This window comes from Pygocentrus nattereri, chromosome 10 (genome assembly GCF_015220715.1).
Source record: "Pygocentrus nattereri isolate fPygNat1 chromosome 10, fPygNat1.pri, whole genome shotgun sequence".
Classification (NCBI taxonomy): Eukaryota; Metazoa; Chordata; class Actinopteri; order Characiformes; family Serrasalmidae; genus Pygocentrus; species Pygocentrus nattereri.
This window is the reverse complement of record NC_051220.1, coordinates 35,656,834-35,683,020: the sequence shown is the minus strand read 5'-3', so window position 1 is coordinate 35,683,020 and position 26,187 is coordinate 35,656,834. Positions and strand designations below refer to the sequence as shown.

The window sequence follows — 26,187 nt, the reverse complement described above, 5'->3', positions numbered from 1 at the left end:
GATCATTCTCAGCACTGCAGTAACACTGATGGTGTGTTAGTGTGTGTTGCGCTGGTCTGAGTGGATCAGACACAGTAGTGCTGCTGGGGTTTTTAAACACCTCAGTGTCACTACTGGACTCAGAACAGTCCACCAACCAAAAATATCCAGTCAACAGCGTCCTGTGGGCAGCATCCTGTGACCAGCAATGAAGGACTAGAGGACGATTAGCTCATACTGTATAGCAAGAGATGAGCCATCGTCTCTGGCTTTACATCTACAGGGTGGACCAACAATGCAGGTGCATCAAACAGAGTGGACAATGAGTGGACACAGTGTTTAAAAACTCCAGCAGCACTGCTGTGTCTGATCCACTCAAACCTGCACAACATACACTAACACACCATCAGTGTTACTGCAGTGCTGAGAATGATCCACCACTGAAATGGTGCTTTGTGAGGGTCCATGGGGGTCTTGACCACTGAAGAACAAAGTAAAAGGGGGCTAATAAAGTAAGCAGAGAAACAGATTGACCACAGTCTGTAACTGTAGAACTACAAAGTGCACCGATAGTAAGTGGAGCTGATAAAATGGACAATGAGCATAGAAACAAGGAGGTGGTCATAATATTACGTCTGATTGGTGTAACATTTTTGAGATGCTGCATCTTAGAAAGAAAAATGATAAACTAATTCACACAATTTTCCCTTTACCCCATATGTGGTCAATCAACCAGGATATGCTTGGTGTCTGAATTTTGCATCTTCAGTTTAAAAGTCATGACAGCTAACAAGTCATGGAAATACTTAGGAATTTAGCAGTGTGCAAACTGCATGCCTAAATCATTACACACTTGCCTCAAACCACGTTGAACTGTTAAGTAACCTAAAATTGACTTGCTTATGTGGCTTCTGACAGAGTATGACACACTGTTACCAGCAAAAGTATGGACAAAGGTCAAGATGCTGTGGGTAACATAAGGCAGTAAAAACTAAAGAAGCCACACCGGACATGTCTTGGCCATGTACAAGCATATTTACGGAAAGAGAATAATTATGTAAATTAGATTTTAACCAAGCTATTCCTTTATCAAAAGCAACAGTCGTCTGCAGTAGTGAGGATGATGATGGAGGCAACATGGCTTATGTTTTGGACACAAGAGATCTCACACAGCCCAGTGCAGTGTGGTGCCTCTTCTAATTAGACTCGTGTCTGCCATTCACATTACTCAAACACAATTTTGGTAAGATGTTGAACTCTACAGAAATTCCAGAGGAATTTATAATCCAGGTGGACAGGAATGCAGCGTGCCACTTGTGCCACAAGGGTCTCCTGCAGGTCCAGTTATTTTCCTTTTCCAGTAAACACTGGGCCTTCAGCATCATGTTACTCAGATTAATTCCAAACCCATGCATGTGTCACAAGATGTTTCCATATCTGTAAATGTCTGGTTTCCAGCAAAGAGCCTTGACAGTTATTCTGAGATTCCTGTGGGCTGGAGCATATACGCAATCGGCAGCATAAAATCATAGTTGGAGCAAAGATGTCCTTGAGTTCACCAGCATGTATGCATTTCATTCAGTCAGACAAAAAGATCAACGAGGAATGTAAGACATAACTTAGTTATTTCTGAATGAAAGTTTACGAAGCTTTTTTTTCATATTAGTGTACTTTAAGATTAAAGATTATTCCTCATTCTGCTGGGTAGCTTCTTTCTGCAGGCCTTCTAGTCACCATTCCCCTGGTAGCATGTGGATATTTTTAATTACTATGATTAAATAAATGATTTTCATTTAACTCTGCTATCAGATTCACAAGGACACTGTCTGTGTTTACATGCAAAGATTTTTGCTAATCTGATTGAATACTTTCCAATTATACTTTAAGACTGAGGTGTTTATATCACACTCTCCTCAACAATCTGCTGGACAATCTCCATTAACATGCTCACTACAAGTAATCAGATCCAAAATTACATGCATGCGTAGAGCACCATTTAGTGTAGTCGTTACCATGACAACGAGCATCCAGTCAGTCAGAGTGAGATGAGCAGCAGTGAGCAGTGCTTTTGTTTTTAATTACTTTAAAATGATGTCAGACTCAAGAAAATGTACATCACATGTACTTATTAATGAAAGATGAGAGTAAGATGTTTTGCTCTCAGACACATAAGCTGGACGCCTGTGCCACTGCTGCCTTTTAAAGTTCAAAGCATAAACTTTGTCTCCTCTGCAGACCAGTTTCTGCTCCCGCAATGTTGAAGATTATAAATGTGGCATGCGCCCGCACCCTGGGCCTGACAAAGATGACCGTGAACACCCAGTGGTGACGAACCTCTGTGAGGACGGCAAGGATAGAACCGTGAGTGTGGAGGGGGCAGAGCACAAAGCCCGAGCTCCCCCGATGGACACGAGTCACGAGAGTGATGATGGGAGGAGGAGGTGCCGGCCACAAGAGGCACCAGCGCAAGGAGCGAGTCCCGAGCTCCGCCGCCGGGCCCCACCTCTGTTACGCAGCCGCCTCACTACACCTCACGTTTAACTCGGGCGGCCAAGCTGCCAGCTGGGGGTGGTAATGAGGAGGCGGAGTTGCGAGCTCTCGTTCCCTCTCGGCTCAGGTGCTGATCTGGCAGGCAGCGTGAGCGCCTTTTAAAAAGAGCTGAGAGGGAACAGAGCGAGAGAGGGGGATGCGCAGCAGCAGGGGACTGAAGAGCTTAGTGAAGAGAAGGACTGAAAAGTGGCCAGCATAGTGTAGCATTGGTTGTGTTTGGTTGGTTTTTGTATTGTTTGTTTGGGTGAATTAAAACATATGGCTGCTGCAACCCTGAACCCTGCCTCCAGCGTCCTCCTTGAGCCTGGGGTAGCACATGCGGTGCTACAATAAACTTTCACTATGACACAACGCACATGCGCAGAACGTACTTACTGATTGCCAACATAATCAGTTACAGGCCTTTAAATGGCTATTATTCTCATATTTAATGCATTATTTACAGGATTACCCACCTCATTCAATTGGATAGAAACTGCATTTCAAATGGCCCCAATTGGACTAGTCTATTCTGATTGAGGTGTTTGCATGGATGTATTCTATTCCACTTGAGCTATTAGTCTGATTATTAATGGATTATTAGGGTGCATATAAACGTGGATACTGTTGGCTTTCTATGTATGAAATGTTGTGACTCTGTTGAGCTGCTATTGAGCAATAAGGGGTGAAAAGGGAGGTGTGAGAACCCCCTGCTGTGAAAATAATTCACACCTGTTTACAAAGACAGCAAAAAAAGACAGAGAGTACAACTTCAGCTTTCTGTATATTCAAAAATCACAATAAAAAGTCAAAACAAAACAAAAACACCTCTGTGAATGTTGACTTGTTTGCTCACCTACAAATATGGCAACCGTGAAGAGGTGTTAAAATATAATCTACCTGAGCTTGAGCTACAACAACATTAAGATGTTTCCCAAAAATGATAATCCTGCTCTAAATGAATGAAGTCTAACATCTCCACCTGGTTTCATTCAATGTCAGACATTAAAATAAAGTATTCCTTTCAGCAGACACTGCTAATAGGCCTTAGTAAATGATGTACTCCAAATGTCTGAATAACATCCTCCATCCCAGTGCCCTTAAATGGTCCATTCCCTCATGTCCAAGCCATGCTAGCCACAAATCTGGATGATCAATAGGTATAAGTATTATGATAAAGGCTCCATTTAGCATCTAAATGGAGTATTTACTGCTGTTGGGCAAAGGCAAATTATTCGGTTACATCCAAAACATATTCGACATTTCTGCTGCTGCTGCACTTTCTTCACAAAACTAAAGGGTTTCCCATGTGGCTGTTTGCTGCCAGCAGCAGGGCTATTTTCATCTCTGTGAACAAGATAAACAGTATAGTTAAATCTTGTATGAACGACCCTTTCTGCTGTGTTCTTATTCAATGGATATTCCAAAAAAATGACCTCAATCTTAGCCAGACCATGTGATATGTCTCTTCAAGGCTGACTGAAAAGAGATCTTGGCCAGTATCATCCATTGACTTATTTTTATCAGCTTTATTTGGTTTACTGAGGCGTATGTAGAAGTAAGGCCGCGGTGGAGGTAAACACTAGCTTGATGAGTGCATGATTCATAACTAATAATTGTACACGTGAGCACAGAGGCGCCGCCTTACCCACAAATATGCACTTCTCCTCGGATTTTCTATCCCGCAGTCACCCTAATTCACAAAAACTCGACAGAAACCACTAGTGTCTGAACTATTGGGACATCGACAAACAGCATCACTTCATGTTTCTTCGCCAGCGACGTGAACGCTGCTCAGTCAGAAGGCAAAATAGCACAGTCGATGCTTTCAAAAGGCTTTTTTGAAAGTGTGAGTGTCTGTGAAAGTGTGAGTGTCTGTGATAGAATAATTATATAGTCAACATACTATTCTTGCATCTTGTTGATAACATTTATACCATAGACAAATTCCAATACAAAACCACAATGTTTATGCACAAAACCTCCAGGAACGCATTTGGACACTGGTTCAAAGTTTGGGGTTTGGGCCACCAACAATAAACACACGAGACTGTAATGGCTAGACAAGAAAACGGCCTCTGCATAGTCCATGCTCATCCCTGGGAGGTGTTTACAACCTTTCCCAACACTCTCATAAAAAATAAATAAAGAAATAAAACAATGGAGAAAAACAGCAATACTATGAGCAATCATACCAAACCAAGGAAACTATTGAGGTCAGAGATGGACAAACACATGCAGCTCTAATGCCCCAAACATGCTGATGGTATTTATGCTCATCCGGATACTTTTGTGTGACTGATCCACTGTTCCAGGAGCGTGGGCCACAGCTATTGACCGGAGCGCCGAGCTGGGGGGAAGGGGAAATGAGCGAAGAGGATAGCAGATGCTGTACGTGGGACAGGACTCCATAAATCCCCACACATCTGGAAAGTCTATCGGGGACCCCGATCGCTTTTCGGCGGCTTTTTGCTTCTCATGCAGCCGAGCACATTCATCACAGGGCCCTCCATCAGATATGTTTGTCCTCATGTATTCAGGGGAAGGCAGTGAGAGAGGGCTACGGTGCCTGCTGTCCAATAGGACAGGGTTCTAGAGTGGAATCCTGGCCAAGAACAACAGCCCACTGGCAGCTACGGCTCCACACAGCCATACCTCACTGTGGCCACTGAATCTAGATGTTGAACGTCTATTAGAAGAAGATTCATTAGCCTTACTACTGTAAATGTTGTCACTGCCCATGAACAAACAAATAAGTTCAGTGTTTTAGGGTCTACAAAGCCTTTAATGGTCACCTTTGCAGAAAAAAAGGGAATTCTTTATAAATCAGTGTAACAAACCACCTTTGGGTCAAATATTTTACTTAATATTATTTATGAGAAAAAATAACATCAGTTCAAAGGCTATGTTCACATTACAAGCCTCAGTATTCAATTCCGACTGTGTGTTTAGATCCGATCTTTCGACGTGATGGTTCACATTTGAAAGAACCTTTGCCTTTACACAACCCTAATTTCCAACATGCACACTCCAAACAAAATGTCATGTGAATGAATACTGTACTCAATATTAGAGCTAGATGAAGGCAGGTTAGATGTCATTTACTAGCACTGACTTGTAAAGTTAGGCATGCTGTGGTTGATTAAGGCCCAATCCCATTTCACCCCTTGCCCCTACCGCTCAGCCCTTATCACTCTGTTTTGCAGGTTCATGTCTAGGGGTAGGGCGTCCCAATTTCTATTTAGATAGAAGGATAGGACGAAGTGTTAGGACTACATGGCCCTCCAAATGGAAGTTATTCAGAGGCACCAAAAGGAGTAAACAAAAAAAGAAAAACCTGGAAAATGGCTGCGCAAGCCACCAAGTATTTTCTCCATTATAAATTTACAATAACCATTGTATCATCTTAGTTTAATGTCATTTTGATGTATTGTGGTCCATTTCTTCATAAAAAATCACTACTAGTATGTTGTTGTCTTGGTAGCTAGCTAGCTAAATTTCCCGTTCCACTTTAAATGCTGCAGAGAAGCTGGTTAATAACCGACTTCAGATTCATATCACTGAAGAATGAGGGGTGGGTGATAATAAATAGTTATTGTATCCCTGCCTCTTTGAAGGCATATGATTCCCTAAATGTAACTAAGCCCAGCAGTGAGGCTGCTGAACTTTACTCTCCTCTGCTATCACTGCAGACTGGCAGGGCATAGCAGCAAGCGCTAGTAGCTGTTAATGAAACAATGTTCTTCTTTATTTGAGAGTCCCATTTCATAGAGGAAGATTTCAACCACTATCCCTTGTAACTAAATTCTAAGGGGCAAGATGATACAAACAAGGGGTAGGGGTAAAAACAAGAAATGAGATTGGGGTTAAAATAAAATGAAGGGAAATAAAATGAACTTAGGGGCAGTCATGAGCTGGAGGTTAGGGAACCAGCCCTGTGACCGGAAGGTCGTTGGTTCGATCCCCTGAGCTGACAGTATGTGACTGAAGTGCCCCTGAGCAAGGCACCTAACCCCACCTGCTCTCCAGGGCTGCCCAGCGCTCCGGGCAAGTGTGCTCACTGCCCCCTAGTGTGTGTGGTCACTAATGTGTATGTGGTGTTCACTGAGCAGATGGGTTAAATGCAGAGGTGAAATTTCCCCATTGTGGGATTAATAAGGGTCACAATCTTGAGATTGAGATGAGTTTGAACTTTAGCTCACAGGTAGAACATCCCCTGGCACTCTCTGTGCTATAGCTGTGTTTTTTTCCAATCTGCTAGATGACACTACGTCTACAGTAGCATTAATTCAGTCACCTAAGTGTTTCCTAACAATAAAAGATAGTACTGGCACAATGAAAATTACAGGCTTCAGCTGTATCCCTACCAAAGGATAACACTGAAGTGAATGTCAGAGCCTCTAGAGTGTCAGGATGTGATGTCTTTGTTGGCGCTGCGCTTGGTACCGCAGATAAATGCCACTAAAACCCACATGCGTGACTCTTTGGGGAAGAAAAGTCCAAGTGGTGCTGTGAGTTGAGGTGCTCCATTTCATCTGAACTTGATCCGAACCTCAATTAAACACCAGCAGAGCGAGACACAACACGCATAAACAGTATGTACTGAGTACTGGATAAGTACGATAAGTAATTATGCTGCTGAGAGAGACTTGGCAGACTTCTAGTCCAGACATTTTTCTTTTTTACCCACTGAAATTACAGCGAGTCTTGGGTTTTAAAAGTAGCTTACTTGAAGCTGTTTGATCCTGAAAAGTGCATTGCACCACGGAGCTACTGATTGTTACTGACTGGTTGCTTGAGGTAACAGCTGGCAACACTTCAAAACGACGTGAATGTGAGACAGTAAATGAGCTAGAAAAAAAGTGCTAACTGTCCACACAGGCCTGATGAAATTTGCTGACCTGAAAGAGAACTTGTTGATGTACAGACAGTTCCTCAAGCTCCACTGTTTTGGCTCGCTCTTGCTCTTGTCATCACTGCTGTCAGAGCGGCCTACATGGTGTTGTTAGGTGTGAATGGAGGGGCTCACATATCACTGCGTCAAAAGTCCAGGGGAAAGCTTGCTAACAACGCAGAACATTTTACTCAGTGTACCTTTGGTGGTCTTTGGTGATCTCCTGAACTTTGGAATATTTAAAAAAAAAGAGCTTTCATACATTCTTAAAAAAATAAAATTCCCCAAAAAAATTTCCTAAGAGTGATGCCATAGAAGAACCACGTAAATGTGGTTCCATACCAATTATATTGTGGTGGGCTTGACCCCTGCTCTGCAGCATAGCAAGCAACTCTGTTAAACAGCCCATTATAAAACATTGCTCAAGAACTGCTCAATCGTGAAACACTAACCTGTAAAAATGCTATGAACATCAAAAATATGAAACAGAAAATGCTACTGTCACAACAAACATGCATAACCATTAGAAGCCTTTTAAGAAATTTAATATATATGTTTTCATTTTGTAAATAATGTACAGAAAATGCTATCCAGGGAATTTTGACTGTTTTTCAGCCTTATAGTGCACAAAAATGTGTTTGTAATTCTGATGTTAGATATGAACTGGTACAGAAAATACAAGTCTGGGCACAACTTGTTCAACTTTTGGTGTTGGACTGTAGAAAAATCCACCACAAACAAGGACACGCCACTTCTGAACCATGCCACCAAATCCTTCTAGTGCTTACTTTTTAATGTCTGTTTCATAACATAAATGAAATGCTATTGTTAATGATTCAATAAAACAACTCCAAATACTTTGTTTGAACTCTCTTTGTTTGAATTTTAGCTTTTTGTCGACAGGGAATGGAAAAAGCAAACACAAAAATGCAAAGGGAATTGGGTTAGCCATGCTAACTTACATTACATCCATGGGCTAGGGACACGCTTGTTTTCCATCTGACAATGTTGATAAGTGCAGAATTGCCCCACGTTCACGAATAGTTGGACTGGTTTAGTAATTTAAACTCTCGGTCGGTTCCCACCCTATTAAGTGTATATTCTTACCCACATTTAGCCTAAAAAATTCTCATGGTTGTACACAGACATGTATTTTTGGTACTGAATCATATCTGGACCCATGAGACTATGATGTAAGTAGCTATTAGTATTTAATTATTTTTAGTTTGCACAATAGTGAATAGTGTTTTTGTAATTTTGCATTTCTTGCTGTTTCCTTTAAGAAGAGCTATCGTGATATCCAGCACCTTTTATGTCCATATCGAGCAGCCCTATTGGGAACACTTCATTTTTAGAGTGTAGACTGACAGACTTTAAAATTTCATCAATTAAACAATTACAACAGTCAACAGCTGGACAAAGGCATTCCCTATGCTGATGGAAAGCTTAGCTGGAGCTAAATCGTTCAGCGATTCAAGAAAAAACAGAAAAAAATAAACCTTCCATTCTGTTAACACAAGCAGATACTTTAGTACGCTGTCAAAACGATCCACTACAGGTTGTAGAAACCTAACGCAGCCCAATCATCCCGCTGTCACTCCTGCCGTCTCCTGAGTGAGAATGGTGCCAGGCTTTTGCCGCCAGCAATCTGGCATGAAGCAAGCTTCCATGGGAGCAGTGGAAAAGCACAGAGGTGTGTGTTCAGGGGGCTCATAAAAGCAGCAGCTCCCACCCTGTAAAACACTGCAAAGACGGAAGAGCCAGGCTGAGAGCTGAGCTCACTCCCAGGATCTCCCGGGTCCTGGAACAGACCTGGAATGTGCTGAGTGACAGCGCTTTACTCAGAGGGAGGAGGGACCCTGGTGAGGGGCCAATCTATTAAATGAAAAAAGCTGTTATCCAACAGTGCGGTTTTGAAACACTGTGCATTAGCAACAGAACAGACACATCAGGGAGCCATCCGAGGACTGTTCTTGATCAAGGTAACAACATTAATGATGCTGATGCTCTTGGCGGTCAGAGTTTTATATCTTCACAGCTCTGGAGAGTAAACTTTTGGCAAGTAATGCTCAGCCTTCTGTTGGTGACTGTACACACGCTTCGAATGATGGTCGTTTACTTACTGACTCTGTTCCTGGCCTGGTTAACCTGCTCCCCAAGTGCTTTAGCCTCTGCAAACCTGTAAATGAACATGAAGCACTCATGTGAAAAATATTCACATGATAAAATGCTTTGCATTTAGTTGCTAGTTTATTAGAAATGCTACAACACCTACTACCTGTAGACCATCTGTTGCTATGAATAACTGGTCAGCCGCCATTTAGCCTATCGGTCATTGAAAAAAGGGCCACCATTAGACGACTGATGACTGGAGAATATTTGGCTGGACCATTTTCAAATCAGTAGTGACACTCACACAGTATAATATTTCTACACACTACCTACACTCACCGTCACACCTAGACACAACTACTTTCTTGGTACACCTTGTAGGAGTACAGTTAAAGACTAGAACTCACATGCACATCCACACTGGCCAGAGCGAAACATGAGTGCGTAGAGTCGGCACTTTCTGTGTGCTATGTTTCTATCAATGTAAAAAATATACACAGGGCTTATTGTTGGATGCACTGGAATCTTTCTTACTAAATTCGTTTTTATGTTCTTAGCCTATCAAATAAATGCAACAACAACACTGAGTATATAATGTAATTAGCTTCTTTACGGCCAAGAGCGATGTTCCAACTATGCCTCAGAGGCTTCTTGTGCTGGTTGTTTGGGTAACGCTACATCATAGCTATGATGCAGCCCGGACAGGCCGCTTGAGTGATGCTGTATTGCAGCTATGAGGCTGCCTGGACCAGGGACCTGACTGATACTACATTGCAGCTATGTGGCTGCTTGTTCCGATTGTTTGGATGGTGGTGCACTGCAGCTGTGGGGCTGCCTGGACCTGTAGTGTTCGGCTGTATGAGCAGTGCTATGCCACAGCTAGGAAGGGTCCCTTAATCTTAATTAAAGTCCCTGTGGTTACTGAATAATAAGCCTTTGTATAAAATAAACCCGCAATGTTAAGGGGTTAACTAAGAACAGCAGATTACACACCAACACCACTGTTTCGCATCAGTCTTAAAGGGTTAATGTCATCCAGGGAAAAAACTGGCAAAACTGTTCAAGACTGTTAAATCCACTGACTCACATAGACAGTTTCTGCAACATTTGTGGCTTTTATGGCAGTACAACACGTGTAAGTAGTTAAATTAGGTGAGTTTGAGCAGGAAAACCACCAAACTCTGCAGGAATCCATCCTCCAGGACTGGGATAGAGGGTGGCTGGTAAATTGTGCAGCATTTGTCAGTAACAGCATACCTACAAAGTGCACTGTATTCGGTAGGTATACTTGTTAAAATGAGCAAAGGCTGAAGGAAGGTATACCTAATAAACCTGGAACTCATTGTTTATCACAATTTCTAGAAGATGAAACTTTACCCATTCCATCAAATGAGACTGACCTCTGCTTAAGTATGGTCTTATTGTCGTCAATGGTTAGACGATCCTCATGATCTTGCCTAAATACTTCAAATGCTTCTTGCCGGCCCATAGACAGCTCTGGTCCTGAGAAGGAAAACGAAGCATGTCAGAAACCAATGCTGAGTAAAAAGACAGCCTTTCTAATATGTGATCATGTCACTTGATCAGTTCACCACACGTCACACACTGTCAGACAGCTCTTATTCTATTATAGAACATATCATTATCCAAAATGAGCCTGGTGTCTGATGTGGCAAGATGGAATAAAAGAGAGATCTGAGCTGATACAGGCAGAGTAGAAAGCCTCTGAGGTTAAGCAATGAGGTTGACCAGACAAATTCCTTGGACCATGTTCCTGAGACAAGAAGGAGATACCTTGGCTAGCTGAATTCTATCTCTTTAGCAATCTCCATTATATTCAAATCAGTAAAGATGGTAATAATCCACAGTTTTTACTGTCATATAACCCTTCCACTAGTATTTAAGCCTTTAAACTGCAGGTTTATTGTTCTGCAATTAATTGTAAAAATTATGATCCTAAGTTGTGGAGTTACGAGTGTGAGAAACTGAAGTCTGAACCCAATGATGAGTCCTTACTGTTTCAGGGTTTAATGACAAAACTCTGCAAAAGAGATTAACCTCACTTTTTAAATTTCTAGTCAAAATGGCTATTAAGTACAAGTTACACTTTTATCAGCTGATATTTATTAAACAGATGTAGATTAATCAACTGGAATTGTATATTAAAGTGTAATAAGTGGAAAAATGGAAAAACAGGAGTTTCCAAAACTACAGTACTCAAAACTACAGTATTCAAAACTATCAATAGGTTATAAAGAAAATAGAACTTCTAGCAACCACACAAGATGTAGTAGAAATCCAAAACTATCCCCAGCACTTAAAGCTTTCATCTTTGAGAGAGAGGAGAAAAATCAAGCTGCTTCAGATCTGAAAACATCCACAGGTGTTTCTGTCCATCCTTCCACGGTGAGAAGACTTGACAAATAATATGTAACTGTCAAGAAGTCAATGCTGATGAAATGAAATAGGCAAAAAATGAAGAACATTTGCAATCAAACACAAAAGCAGCTGATGTTCTCAATACAATGAACTGACCTCTCCAGACCACCCCAGAGTCCAGACCTCAACGTCACTGAATGTGTTTTGGGTCACTTGGGTTGCGGGAAGCAATAAATGCAACCAACTTCTAAAACTGTATTTTAAAAGTGTTTTCCTGCAAATTTCTTTGAAAAACTGAAAGCAAGTCTCTTGAAAAGAATGGATGCCATAACTAAGGCAAAGTGTGGCTACACTAAATACTGAAAATATGATGTTGTATTTAGTTGTTGAGGTGTAATTTTCTATTAACTATATGTTAAATATATATAATGAATAACTTTTACTCAATGGTTGTTTTAAATGGAAATTAAATAAAGGAAGGGTGGTCTCTGACCTTCCTTCACCCAGTAACAAGACAGACATACACTATGAGTAAACAGTCTTTCCTCCAGTTTTTGCATCAGAAAAGCTGGTGTTAGAATAGAACTGCTCCATATGCACAAAATACTAGTGTTGCATGGCTATTGCTACATATGTGATGAATAAGATGTTCAATATATCAAAAACACATTGTTGATTCACTAATGTGAAGCTGCCTTAATTTGTTAAAACACGGAAAAAGAACTGTGATTGGTCAGTATGCTAACAGCACACAGTAAAAGTACTGTACTTAAGTCTCATTTGGCCTTCTGCCCATATTAGTATTACAAAACTCACTATCGTGATAATGATGAACAAATAATATATTGTGCAGCCCCAATTCAGAAGCAGTTTCAAACAGACAAGCCCATGGTCCGCAGAAGACTGAAATGAGGCTGTTTGTTCTTAGCAATGGGACGTTAATGCGACAACACAACTTGGAACCATCCTCCCACTTCCAAGATGTTCTGTTTGTTGGCGTGTTTGTTTGAGAGATTCCATCCTCCTGAGAAGGTGCTGGATGCTGTCAGAGCTGTGTGGAGCTTTCACAATCCTTTGGAGCAGAAAGAGCCAGCTCAAAAATGGGCTGAAATCACTGACCTGGGAAGGCCTGGCCAAAACAGCTGTCAGATATAAATGAAGCCAGGTGCAGAGCAATGACTGGGTCTGGCAGGTCAACACCAAGAGATGCTCACTGGAGTGTGCATAAAGAACTCCTGTTTTAGAGCTCCGGTGAGACATTTCAACCACAAAATACAGTAAATGAATCACTGCAAGACAACCAAGATGAATTATCAAGCCGAAAAGTTTTTTATAATCTTTTATAATCTAGTTAGGACTTCAAAATAAGCACCGCGGGGGAACGTGCAGGTCAGCTAATGTGCACCTGGCCATGCAATAGCAGGCATGTAACAGTCGGACAGACGTAATAGAGGGCCAGTGGCAATATAAACACAGGCTGATGGTGTTTTGTGTGTCCCGAATTCTTTTAAAGCTACAATCACTCCATAGCGTTCTCAGAGCAGCTGTGTGCTTTATATGACTTTGTGTACATTGAACCTAAAGCAGCTCAGGGCTTCAGTCCAGTTCATGATGAATGTGTGTGTTGTGTATGTATTTATAGACGTTTCCTTATCAAAGTGCAAAAATACTGCGATGAGATAAAACAATGAAATACTCCGACTTAGCAATTTGGCTCCTTCCACCAGTCAAAATAAAACGCTTCATAACATTTCAAAATAATTTTCTCAAATTCCTCTAATCTATCCAATGCCAGTATGTGTTCTTTAACCAAACATCTGCCACTACTGATATGATTCAGATATCACTGTGCATCCCTAGAAATAATTACATACTTTATCAATGAGTGAAAACTATTTTTTTTTACTATTTTTTTTTACTTACTAGACAAGTCAAGTCAAAGTTTATTTATATAGCTCCTTTTTTGACAAAAGTCATTGTTGCAAAGCAGCTTTACAGAAAAATCCAGGTCCAAGACCCCATGAGTGTCACCAATGGCAACAGTGGCAAGAAAAATGTCCCTAAGCGTAAGAGGAAGAAACTTTGAGAGGAACCCAGACTCAAAAGAGGAACCCATCCTCCTCTGGTCAACACCGGACAGTAAACAATAGCAAAAGAGCACAATGAACAGAGGAAAAGGTTTTAACATTATTCTAAAATGTCGAAATATAGGAAAGGGGAAAAGCAGCTGAAGCAATGGCTATAATTCAATGGTTCGAGTTTAACAGGGGGGCCATTGGCATGCAGGTGAGGTTTGCCCAGAGTTGTACAGTCAAGTCAAGATCTTTAGATCAACATCTTTAGAAAATAAGTCATTATTTTAATCTAATGGTCACGGTTTAACCTTAAAATAAATCAGGATAAAAAAAAAATCTTTCACCTGGAGGAATAAGTGTTCATATTATACTAGATGAATATTAATTATGAAGTTCAAAAGTGCCAGCAGATTGTCAGCAAGCCTTCTGTAGTAAATCTGCCCCTTTAAGCTGTTACTGTACCATCAATCTAATCACATCAAGAATGTGTAGGAATTCCAGTGATTTTGTATTTCATATCAATGAAGTTACAAGTAAAAGACGCGTTCACCTCAGTCTCAGACTTTAGTGAGGGGACTTACTTCATTACTATGATGTTATAAATGTGTTCTGGAATGTTTCTGTAAAGATCATTTCATAATGCAGTCCGTTTCTGACCATTTGACGTCCCCTGGATAGAGACAGCCAGTTAAATGGAATCACTCCACAGGCAAATGTACATTCAATAATGCATCACCATCAACAGATTTAAACCCTGAAATTCAAGTCTTATTAAAGTCTATGGCTTATTATTCAGTAACTACATTGACAGTAACGCAAAGTTGTTTTTGAGATATGAGAGTGAAATGGAAGCTAGGACCTGCCAGAAGGCCATTTAAGGGGTTAAACTCTTAAAATGATTATTTATAGCTGCACAGGTCTTTCATAGAAGCACTGCAACTGAGAAAACTCAGACAAGCCAGACAAAGTAAATAAATAAAGTGAAGCAAATGCACCTGCTTATACTGTAATTTAGCCTAATGATGTAAAGTATGGAAACAATTTAAACATTGTAAATAGGCAATTCAGGTAATTAACTAAATACAGGAAAAACCACAGAGCGCTCATGGGAATCACATTCATTTGCGAGTGTTGTAACACTGCAAATTCAGATAATCGCTATCTGGAATAGTTAACTAACAGCTGAAACAGAGAACTGCAATGTGGGGCAAAGCCATACACAGCATGAAGGAGGAACAGAGGAATAAACCATGACTTTATCTACCCTTTGCAACAACACTCAGTCTTCACTTAGCTCACTGTGGAAAAGCCTGCTCAGTCCTCATGGATGTAACAATCTACACAGTGTTCTGATGAAAAATTGAGATGGAGAAATAATGTAAGCCCTCAAAATGGCTAATAGCTACTAATGCTTTCCAGGAATAATCTTCAAAATTACACATCCATTTAGATATTAATCAAAACTTCAGTGTGTTTTCAGAGATAAATCTACTGGGCCTTTTAGCACTTGTCAATCAAATATGAGGCATCTTTGTTTTCAGACATGTGACTGGAGCACATTTAAAACCCATGTTTCTAAAATGCTGGCAGTAAGTGGACCCCAGAAGGTCAGCATATTTAGTATAATTACCTGCAGTAGTACAGATCCATGTCATATGGAATGGCAATGTAGTCGTTCATCTTCATGATTCATTCACAAGGGCGAAACTAACTGATACCTTCTGCCTTCTACCTACATCTGTTAAATTCAAATGATCTCAAACAAAAGCACACACAGCCACATACACTGCACATTAACTGTGTATTGTCTTATACTGAGCAATTACTGATCTTAATGCTGTGCATGTTGCTTGACATATGACACAATATGAATTCTATAGCAGTTAAATCGAAAGCTGAAATATCCAGATCTTGGCTATGATCAATGACAAAGACAAGAAGCCTGTTGGGCTTTTTTATTGTATACTGTATATTATTAATTTGTCATGATAGTAAATAATATTTGCTTGTCAAGAGAGTAAATGATAAAGGGACATATGCATGGATTGTATATATATACTGAGCTGTGCAAATGGAACCCAAGGCAACAAAACTATTTATCTTGGCAGTAAGTGTGTTTCTGCAAGTAAAAACATCCTTTAACATTATAATAAATACAATTAAATATGAATACTGATAGATAAGATTTTGTTGTTGATTTTTTTATGTTGCTGTAAATACTGGACTTCCTTGATGAGAGCTTTGGAAATTGTCACACTAACAGACATTAAATCACAATGTACTGTTTATTGTTTGCATTTATTTTAATGTCTGTGGGTTTTTTATATTCCAATAAACGCTTCACGCCCAATAAATGAGTATTTTCTCTGATGCCTGAGACTTTTGCATTGACTTCTACACTGCACTTCAATGTACTCCACACATTCACCAGCAGCCACTTCATTAAGTACACTTCCTTGTTTCTACACTCACCGCCCAGTTTATCAGCTCCACTTACCATATAGATGCACTTTGCAGCTCTAAAATTACAGACTGTAGTCCATCTGTTTCTCTGCATACTCTGTTAGCCCCCCTTTACCCTGTTCTTCAGTGGCCATGACCTCCACAAGATGGGTATTATTTGAGTTACCACTGCTGTGTCTGATCCACTCTTGGTGGCACAACACACCACCACTACATCAGTGTCACTGCAGTGCTGAGAATGATCCACCACCCAAATCATAGCTGCAGTCCTGAGGGAGTCTTAACCATTGAACAACAGGATAAAATGGAGCTAACAAAGACTGTAACTGTAGAACTACAAAGTGCGCCTATATTTACATTTACAGCATTTAGCAGACACTCTTATCCAGAGCGACCTACAAGAAGTGCTTTGTCTATCTAGAGAATGTATCTTTACTAGTTACCAATAGGTTAGAGAGAAAGACGGTCCTGAGCTCAGATACTGCTAGAAACAAAAAGTCCACGTTGATACTGAGAGAAAATGAACAGAGTTGAACACAGAACTCTGCAATACAACACAATGCAATACAATACAATACAGTAAACTACAATACACAGTGCAATACAATAAAATATAATATGTAAGTGCAGCACAATATATTGCAATCAATACTTAATTCATTGCTCATTTAAATGCTGTGTAAAGAGATGTGTCTTCAGTCTGTGTTTGAAGGCAGCAAGAGACTCTGCTGTACGGACAGCCAGTGGGAGCCATTCCACCACTTGGGTGCCAGTACAGAGAAAATTCTCGACGCTTGTCTTCCACATGCCTTGAAGGATGACTGGTCAAGCCGAGCTGTACTCGAAGCTCGAAGGACTCGTGGTACAGTTTGAGATTTGTAAGTGGAGCCTATATGTAAGTGGAGCTGATAAAATGGACAATGAGTGTAGAAACAAGGAGGTGTACTTAATGTCACCCAAAGTCACCCAAATATAATGATCAACTAGGTCTTCTTTATAATGCATACTCTGCCCACTCTTTCTTACCAGCATGTCAGAATAAACGTCCTTTGTTGCCTGTTGTGCCACGTGAAATTTGAGCAAATAAAAACTTACAGGCAAAAGTTTTGCAGGTAGTACTTTGAAAAGTTTTTTAAGCATTTAAAAAGTAAAATAATGGCAAACAAAATGGTTTTACATTTCACATTTGTAGACTTTTTATTTTTAAACAAACTGAGTTTTACTGAGTGACACAGCTTTGTATCCAAGGGCATGTTTATTCTTAATATCACACACTTTATCTGCATTTCATTACAAACTGCAGGCAAAAGGTCCTCTAATCACCCACAGTTCCAAATTCATCTGACAAACATGGAGCTATTAATCAGCTTCCATTAAAACTAACTACCAACTATTTTTGGTTGAGTGATCATTTTACCAGAGAAACGCTCCACACTGGATGGTACGTGTAGCTTAGAACAAGTTCAGAAGACACTTAACACGTGGATGCCAAGCTGAAGTGTGTTGTGTTAAATGTGGGACTTCTGGCATTGCTTAGTCAATTGTGTTGCTTCTGCCTTCGGCATGGAAATCACAGACAATTGTATTGTGAATTCCTTTCCTGCATTTATAGATTGTGGCATTTTCTTAAGCGCCTAAATGTATCACATGATTTCAATTACACAGTGTTCAGAGGGAGCAGAAACGAGCCCATGCGAGATTAATCGCCAGGCATTTTGGAATTTTGTTTTTTATTTTTGGAATACCCTGATTAAAACCAGGAAACGTCCCTGAAGTCGGTCTTGCAACAGCCAACCACCACAAAACTCCCCAACAATCATGCGAAGGAAACTGCCTCGTCTTTGAATCATAAACTAGAGCATTCCAGAAATATTTCTCCACAAGCAACATGACATCACACTTTAAATGTTCTGGAGGAGGAGGAGGAGGGGGGGGGTTACAATCACAACATTTTTTTAGCTGGAGAAGCCAAGCTGGAATTTCTCGGTACTCTATCGACATAAACTGAGATGACAATCAGATGAGTAATCAGAGAGCTGAAGAAAGCTGCAGCATGTGTAAGAATGTGTTTCGTAATAAGAAACACATCCAGGGAGCGAGGAATTTAGCACTGCTGATGTTTTTAGGCCTCATGGAAATGGTGATGGAAGTGAGCGAAGGACTTGATGACTGCTTGATGAAGCTGCTGTATTCCTCAGACATGCCTCCTCTGAATTAAGGCCTCTGATCCTCAAGAGTGGTTTGATTCAGAGTTTAGACAGCCTGGTCTGCTATATGTATCTCTACAGAAGCTCTGTTTACAGTTAAGAATGGAAGTGGCTGTCCATCTCAGCTCAGGTACAGTGGTTCAGCAGGGCAACAGGGAGCATGTCCATGTGTCAGAGAAACAAGCTGTGTTTCTCTTTGAACTGGGGGCAACAGAGCATACAGCTTAGAGTGAATAAAGATGCAGCTATTATTCACGAACCCACAACAGCAGGCCACAGTCAGAAGAGAACCGTGAAGAGATTTGGATGACTTCCTGGACATAATATTTGTGTTTATATTGGGTTTATGGAGGTCCGCAGAATGCTTTAAGCTCTGTACTTTGGTGTTCACGGTCCTGTAGGTGATGTAGCTATACCACACGGGAAAGAACTGCACTGTGCTCTGGACGAGGGCTCAGCAAATGATCTTTTCTCTTTTGCAATAAAATGGCAATTTGAAAAAGTGCCTGCAATTTTAATTTTATCTCATATTATTCACAGCCATCTTAAAAAGATGGAATTTAAACTAAACTGGTTTAAGCCTGAAATAATGGATGTGCTTTGTAATGTGCTTTGAAATAGCCTGGAGAAAACAACCTCATTTGCCCTCTTCAATGGTCAGGGCTTACTGGCAGGCCCAAAGTTATATTCCACAAAGCCTAAGTAGAGCTCAGCCAGTTTGCATTGAAGTCCCTGCAGCTACTGAATAATAAGCCTTAGTATGTAGTAAGTCTGAGGTTTTAAGGGGTTAAATCACCATCGCAATACCAGTCAGAAAAATCGCAATTTGATATTTTACATGGATCGTTCAGCCTTTTTCAACCTTGTCATCTTTTTAGAAAGATTGAGACAGTTTGCATAATTATCATGCCAGCCAGTCAGACAAAACCTGATATGGAACACTTGAGCACATTGTCACTGTTGCAAAAACATTCATTGCTTGAAACCTTCAGTTACCCTGTGCACTGTGTTAAAATTTCACGATTTCATAACAAAACAGAAATAGTCCATAATTAGATCCCCTCAGCGGCGATACTTTTACATCATTTCAAAATCATTTTTAAAGTACTAAAAACATGATTCCAAACTTTTGAATTGTGATCCCAAACTTTTGAGCTAGTCTGCATACTGTATTACTGCACACTGTGATAGAGCAGTGCAATGAGAATACAAGAGCAAAAAAGGTAACAAGACCCACGGTTCTTAAAAGGCAGAGACTCTGGCCTTTAGATGGGCCATCACAGAACTAGAATGGCTCCCATGGAAAGGTCACACTCATTACATACTCTTAATGTTAATCCAAGAGGAGCAGAAGTCTGCAATTATCCAGCTGTACCCATACTGCCTTCGAGGCAGAGTAGCCGTATCTCCAGATCACACTTAAAATTGCGCAACTATAAGTAAACCAACAGCTGTGGACATTTACGTACTTTTGAAAGCCTAAAGTCAAGGGCTGTCTGTCTGGCTTGATCTCTTAAAATCAGTTTACAGTCTATGAGGCTGGCATTATACACAATTAAACACAAGCATCTAATTTAAACACGATTCTTTAAATAAACGAAGAAATGTGTTATGAAATCCCAATTTTTACCACAATTCAATTTGATTATATAAACATAAATGGAGGAGCCCCATTACGTGTCCAAAAGTTTGTAGACACCTGCTTATCCAATGTTTCTTTTGACATCAAGGTTATTAATAGGGACTTCAGCCTCCTTTGCTGTGATAACAGCCTCTGTTCTTCTGGATAGGCTTTGTACTGGATGTTGGAACATTGCTGTGAGAATCTGATTGCATTCAGCCACAAGAGCATCAGTTAGATCAGGTACTGATGTTGGGTGATTAGTTCTGGATGACTCCAACTCATCCCAGAAGAACTGGATGGAGCTCCATCATTCCAGAGAACAAAGTTCCACTACTCCACAGCCCAAAGCTGGGGAAGCTTTATAACCCTCTAGCTGATGTTTGGCACATTGTGACGCTGCGGCTCCAGATTGTCCCATTCTATTGATCAGTGCTTTTGAAAAATATTAAACAAAGGGTGTACATGTAATTGAATTAAGTGGCACCCTAAAGGAAATGAATTCATTACTGCTGGATGTCTGGATCATTTTGGACAAAGTCCAAAATTCTAGTCGAGAAAATATAAACTGGAGCTCTGAAATGATTAAAAGCTACAGAGAAAATGGGACTCCTAACAATGCTGCACCAAAACTGTCCCCATCAGATAAACAGCACTTAAAGCTTTCATCTTTGAGAGAGAGGAGAAAATCAAGCTGCATCAGATCTGAAAACATCCACAGGTGTTTCTGTCCATCCTTCCACTGTGAGACGATGACTCAGCGCTATGAGCCTGAAAGAATGTGTGGCACTAAATAAAATTTGCACGTCAAACAAAGAAGCTACTTGTGTTCATAGAACAATGGACTGAGCCACCCAGCGTCCAGATCCTAGCATCATTAAATGTGTTGGGGATTATCTGGCTATTTAGAAGCAAAACTTACAACCAAATTCTAAGAATGAAATCTGAGGTGCAGAAAATCTCCCTGCAGATTTCTTTGAAAAACTGAAAGCAAGTCTCCTGAAAAGAATGGAAGCTTTAATCTCTTATTCTCCAGGGTATAATGTGGTTTGTCCATCTTTTTCTTTTTTTAACATTTTCAAATCATAAGGCAAATTATTCAGTACATTTTTATTTTAATTATTTATTTTTGTAAAAGTTCCCGTCAAATTAACAGAAATTTGTTTTATGATCATACACATACTGCCATATGCTTACAGTATACTGCTGAAAGCCAAACATCTTAGACGCTCTTTGTATTCATTTGTAAAAAGTCATTTTTACAGATCAGATCACTGAAGAGACACCATATGTTTATAGTTTATAGCCCAGATTTGTGGAAAAATGGCTCGACTTTCAGTAGATAAAAATGGTGAGTTCAGCTTCTTTTATTATAAGCGCTTAAAATTACATCACCCATCTATTTGACTGGAAAGAAGACAGTTACAGCCTCATATGACACCCACTTTTAGAATGTAGCTTATAGAAATATGAAAGTTATGAAGAATATGACGAAGTGCTATTTGGAACCACTGGTGCAGTTTAAGAGATTAATAAAGGGTAGACATACTAAATACTGAAAATTATGATATATTTAGTAACCTTGAATCTGACTTTAATTTTTGTGCAGTACTGTACATTGAATGCTATTATAATTAGATATAGTCAATTCTAAGATTCCATAATCATTGCAGTTAATTGAGCCCCATCAAACCGAATCATGCATCAATGCATTTTACACCCCTGACACATCTCTCTTTACATGGACATTATTTTTAACCAATAATAAAATGACATTAAGTGTTTATATTGTATCCAAGATAAAATACCACTGTAGTGGCCATTACAGTAGGTGGTTTGTTACCAATAAATCCATGTCATGATTGCATATGACTATAAACAAGCTTCTATGGCATCAGCACAGAAGGTGGCAGGCATGTGCCATGGAGGATATATGACTGTGGTCAAGGGTAGTGGGAGGCGAGCACAGTCACATCAGCAAAGCTTCGACATGGAACAGCACTCGGATTTACCACAACCCACACAGACCATGCTTGTTGGTTTTGTTTGGGTTAGTCATGATCTTTACAAGTCACACTTATAAAACCAAATGTACTGTTACTTGCTTTTATGAGACAATCATGTAACAAACATTACTACCACAAAAAAAAAACTTTCTCCAAAGCTTTTTCAAGATAAACTTCCTTATATTTTTCAAATCTATCCATAGGAAAAAAAAATCATTGAACACACTATATTCACATAATTCCATTAACTCTAAAAGATCATGAAACCGTTACAGATCCTCAGCATCTCTTGAACTGAGCACTTCCTCTAGAATGTGATATTTCAGGAGCAATCAAAGGAAGTACGCATTCCTTCCACAGCTGCTCCATCTGTGATTTAGCCCTTTGATTAGATTGACGCAAAGCACTTCTGGATAACATCAGGCCCGTCCGTTCTCTTCTTCACTGCATGCAGACAGACTGAGGCCTTACAACACTAGAGCATTGCAACAGAGCAGATCCCCAAATGCAGAGCGAGACAAGCCAAAGAACATTCCAAAAGCTCTGGAATTTGGTTACAAGTGGCAAGGGATGGATAGTTTTATTCTCCAAGTTCGAGTTCCTGGTCCACTTTCAGAGATCTGGAAGCAACTTCTTAGATCACTCTGTGCTGAAGAGTTAATGTTTTTCTTGTGTCAATTATCATTCGGCTGAGTAAGAACATGTCCGTGTTCCAGTGTTCTTCTGGTAAATGTTCACTTATTACTCAAGTATTCAATTTGAATAAGTTGAGTAAGATGAGACAAGACCCATCTAATGGAATTAGCCATGTCCAGTAAGGAGGACAATCACACACAATCAATAAAAGCATAGATAGAATAAAATATTCGTTTTGTCTAACTTCAGCTAACAACCGCCCTAAGAACAGTCTGTGAGGGACTAGCGGGATGATAAAGCATGATCAGCAGAAAGGAAACGCACACTGAAGGAAAAATTCAACAGATTTTTTAACATTTCTGCAAAGTCCAGTGGTTAAGACGTAAACAAAGTCATTCAGAGTGGTTTGAAGTGAAACTAGTAAGTGTATAGAAACTTACTGACTCAGATTTCTTTGCAGTGGTGATGATAGGAACCAGGGATCTCGATATCTACAATGCAAATATAACTGTTTTATTTACTACTCAAAACAAGCAGTGAACTCACAGGCATCACACTGTTTTTAAACATATACAAATTATTATGTAATATAACTATAACATAATATTATAATGTCTATGTCATATTGGTAAAATGTTGGTGGAAAATAAAACAAGTATTCTTTTGGTAGAATTTTGCCTTATGATTCCCTGCTTGTACCTTTTCAGCCTGAATGAAATATGCAAGTATGAAATATGAAAAGTAAATTAAAAATGTATCCAAAAGCTTAACCCAAAACTATCACAAAAACGATCAGGAAGCCTATTCATAACCATATTGTGCAATATATTTATGTGATGTAGATTTTATAGGCTTTAATCGCTTCAAATGTCTGGTTCCTATCACTGCCACTGTGAACATTTTCTCTAGAATGAAGCATGAAATTTCACATGAAATCTCTCTGAATGACTTATTTACATCTTAATGATGTAACTATGCAGGAATGTTTAAAAAATCTGAAGATTTCCCCTGTAACATCTACAAAAAGCTATATGGCAAGTGTGGTTGAAAAATACTTTAGCTTTAAAATGAATCTTATTCCAATTCAATGTAAAACACTCTACAGATCCTTATGTATGTAACCACTAGACCGCAGTTGAACACTATTACTTCCAGCAGGGAGATAAAATCTATCTCTGTGCTTATTATGGTAAAGCATGTAATGCATTAAAGCACCCAGCTTCATTTAAAGGCACTTTAGAGAAGAAATGTGCATGGAGTCTATTTAGGGTGAGCTTATTTTCTAAAATGACAGCGTAGCAGAAGCAGCTGGCAGAAGTCCCGGAGGCGCCGAGGGACCGTGCTTCACCAGATCAGGGAGTATGGCAGCAATTACGCTGGGTCACTCTGATGACTTCAAGGCATTTAAATGAGATGAACGGTGGGGCCAGGCCAAGGCCTTCTTAGTGTCACCGCATCCACAAGTGATGTCTGAGAGGAGCACTTAGCAATCGCTTCTCTCTCAAACTGGCTGTTGAGCATAATTTTCCATAAATAAGGATCTGGCCAAGAGTGGCCATACAAGGACACAGATATGATGCATATTGTACATGATGGTGTCGTATTCTTCTGTGAACGCATGGTGAACACAAATGCTTGGCAATTAACACTGATGTACTAGTAATATAATGGCATAATAATCTCACTGGATCTGTTTCTAACGGAAAGTGGCAGGTGATGTGCTATCAGAACCAGATCTAAGAAATTATAGAACATTATGTTCCAATTATATGATTGGTCCAAAATGAACTCGCCATCTGCCAGACCAAAATTAGGACATACATATGGATTTTATAAGGGTCTGTAAGATTTCCCAACTTCCCTCCAGGAAAGCTTATGTGAGAAACTATTACACCGCTGCAGTACTGAGATACAAGCCAAAACCAAGGACTATATAGTGCCGAGTTAAAGTGCGCAGCTCCTTTAAAAGAAAGATGTTATTTCTCCAAATTATTTCTCTTCCAGACATGAACTTTCAGTATCACACGAATCGATGCCTATCTGACCAGGATCTCCATAGCCTGACAAAAGCATACCACTGAAAAAAGACAACAGCAACAAACTGAATTTACTTGATTAAATTCATACATCATTTCCAAACGAATATCAATAGTACAATAATACAATAATCTTTCAATTCACTGGCAAAAACTGTTAGAACTGTTATGATCGTCAGAAAAAAATTGATCATTTCATGTAAATGAAACACGGTATCTACAGGTCATGATAAATCCAATGCTTAGTTTGCTTATGTGAGCATCAGTAGAATTCAGCAGGATCTCACAAACGTAGGTCTATGAGAAATAGACCTCAGAAGACAGCTAACATGCTAACATGCTCCACTATTAATACTCAACTGGTTTTACCGAAGGATTCACTGTAAAACTGTAAACATAAAAAGTAAACAATAGAACATCTGATCACCTCAAATGTCTGTCTTTAAGCAGAGCCAGCCTAAGTAGTATTATTCAGTATGGGAGGTGAACATCACCTCCTGCTTGGTCCCATAACACTGAAATTCGCGCAGAAATGAGCATTATCTTAGTAGTGGTACTCAGGTTACTTATAAAGTGGTGATTTCTGTACTAAATACTGCTATATAATGATATGTGCATATGTGATTTCTCATATACTTGCAGATGCCATATAGTATAAATACAGATAGTGGCAGCTCTCGAGGTAATATATTTAAATCATGCCATCAGGTACTGTATCATAAAAAGTAATGTAAAGTATATGTAAATACCCATCATGCGCTGAGACGAGAAAACTCTCATTAAAATGTCATTTGTAGGGATATCTAATTGCCTGTAAGGGAACATGCCTAAAAACAGCCCCATAAGTTATTGAGTGCTCTCAGTCTTGAGATCAGGTCAAGAGGATTCTGCAAAGTTTGCAACATTTCAGATTCCTTTGGCTTTGTCTTTAAGTCCAGGACTTCTTAGGCATTAAACAAACACCAGCGTTCCAATTTAGTGGACAACATTGAAACAACATGTTAAATCCACATTTCATTCGGTTCAAATGAGGCTAGGCCCTCTGACTTAACACTCGTCCTGTATCAGTGCAATGCTGTTTGTAGTTGGCCACTTGTGCCTCGCTACAATTTATTACTGCATGTGTTGGCAAAAAATATGAAGAAATATGTCACAGACGTGCCAGAGAAAACCTGGTTAGCAACGTTCAAAAATAATTCAAGTCCCAATTCAAAACCAGGCTTTTGTCAAAAAAACATGGATACTGCATC

The 26,187-nt window shown here is 39.8% G+C and overlaps 1 protein-coding gene across 2 annotated transcripts in view; it reads right to left on the bottom strand.

The window, feature by feature from the left end:
- Nucleotides 1–26,187, bottom strand: part of kif6 (kinesin family member 6) — a 113,446-nt gene that overhangs the window by 21,540 nt on the left and 65,719 nt on the right. For both annotated transcript variants that reach the window (XM_037542173.1, XM_017690750.2), the window contains exons 14-15: nucleotides 10,915–11,017; nucleotides 9,526–9,581 (exon numbers count right to left, since the gene is read on the bottom strand). In XM_037542173.1, coding sequence (XP_037398070.1) covers nucleotides 9,526–9,581; nucleotides 10,915–11,017 — 159 coding nt within the window. The remainder of the gene's footprint in view (nucleotides 1–9,525; nucleotides 9,582–10,914; nucleotides 11,018–26,187) is intronic.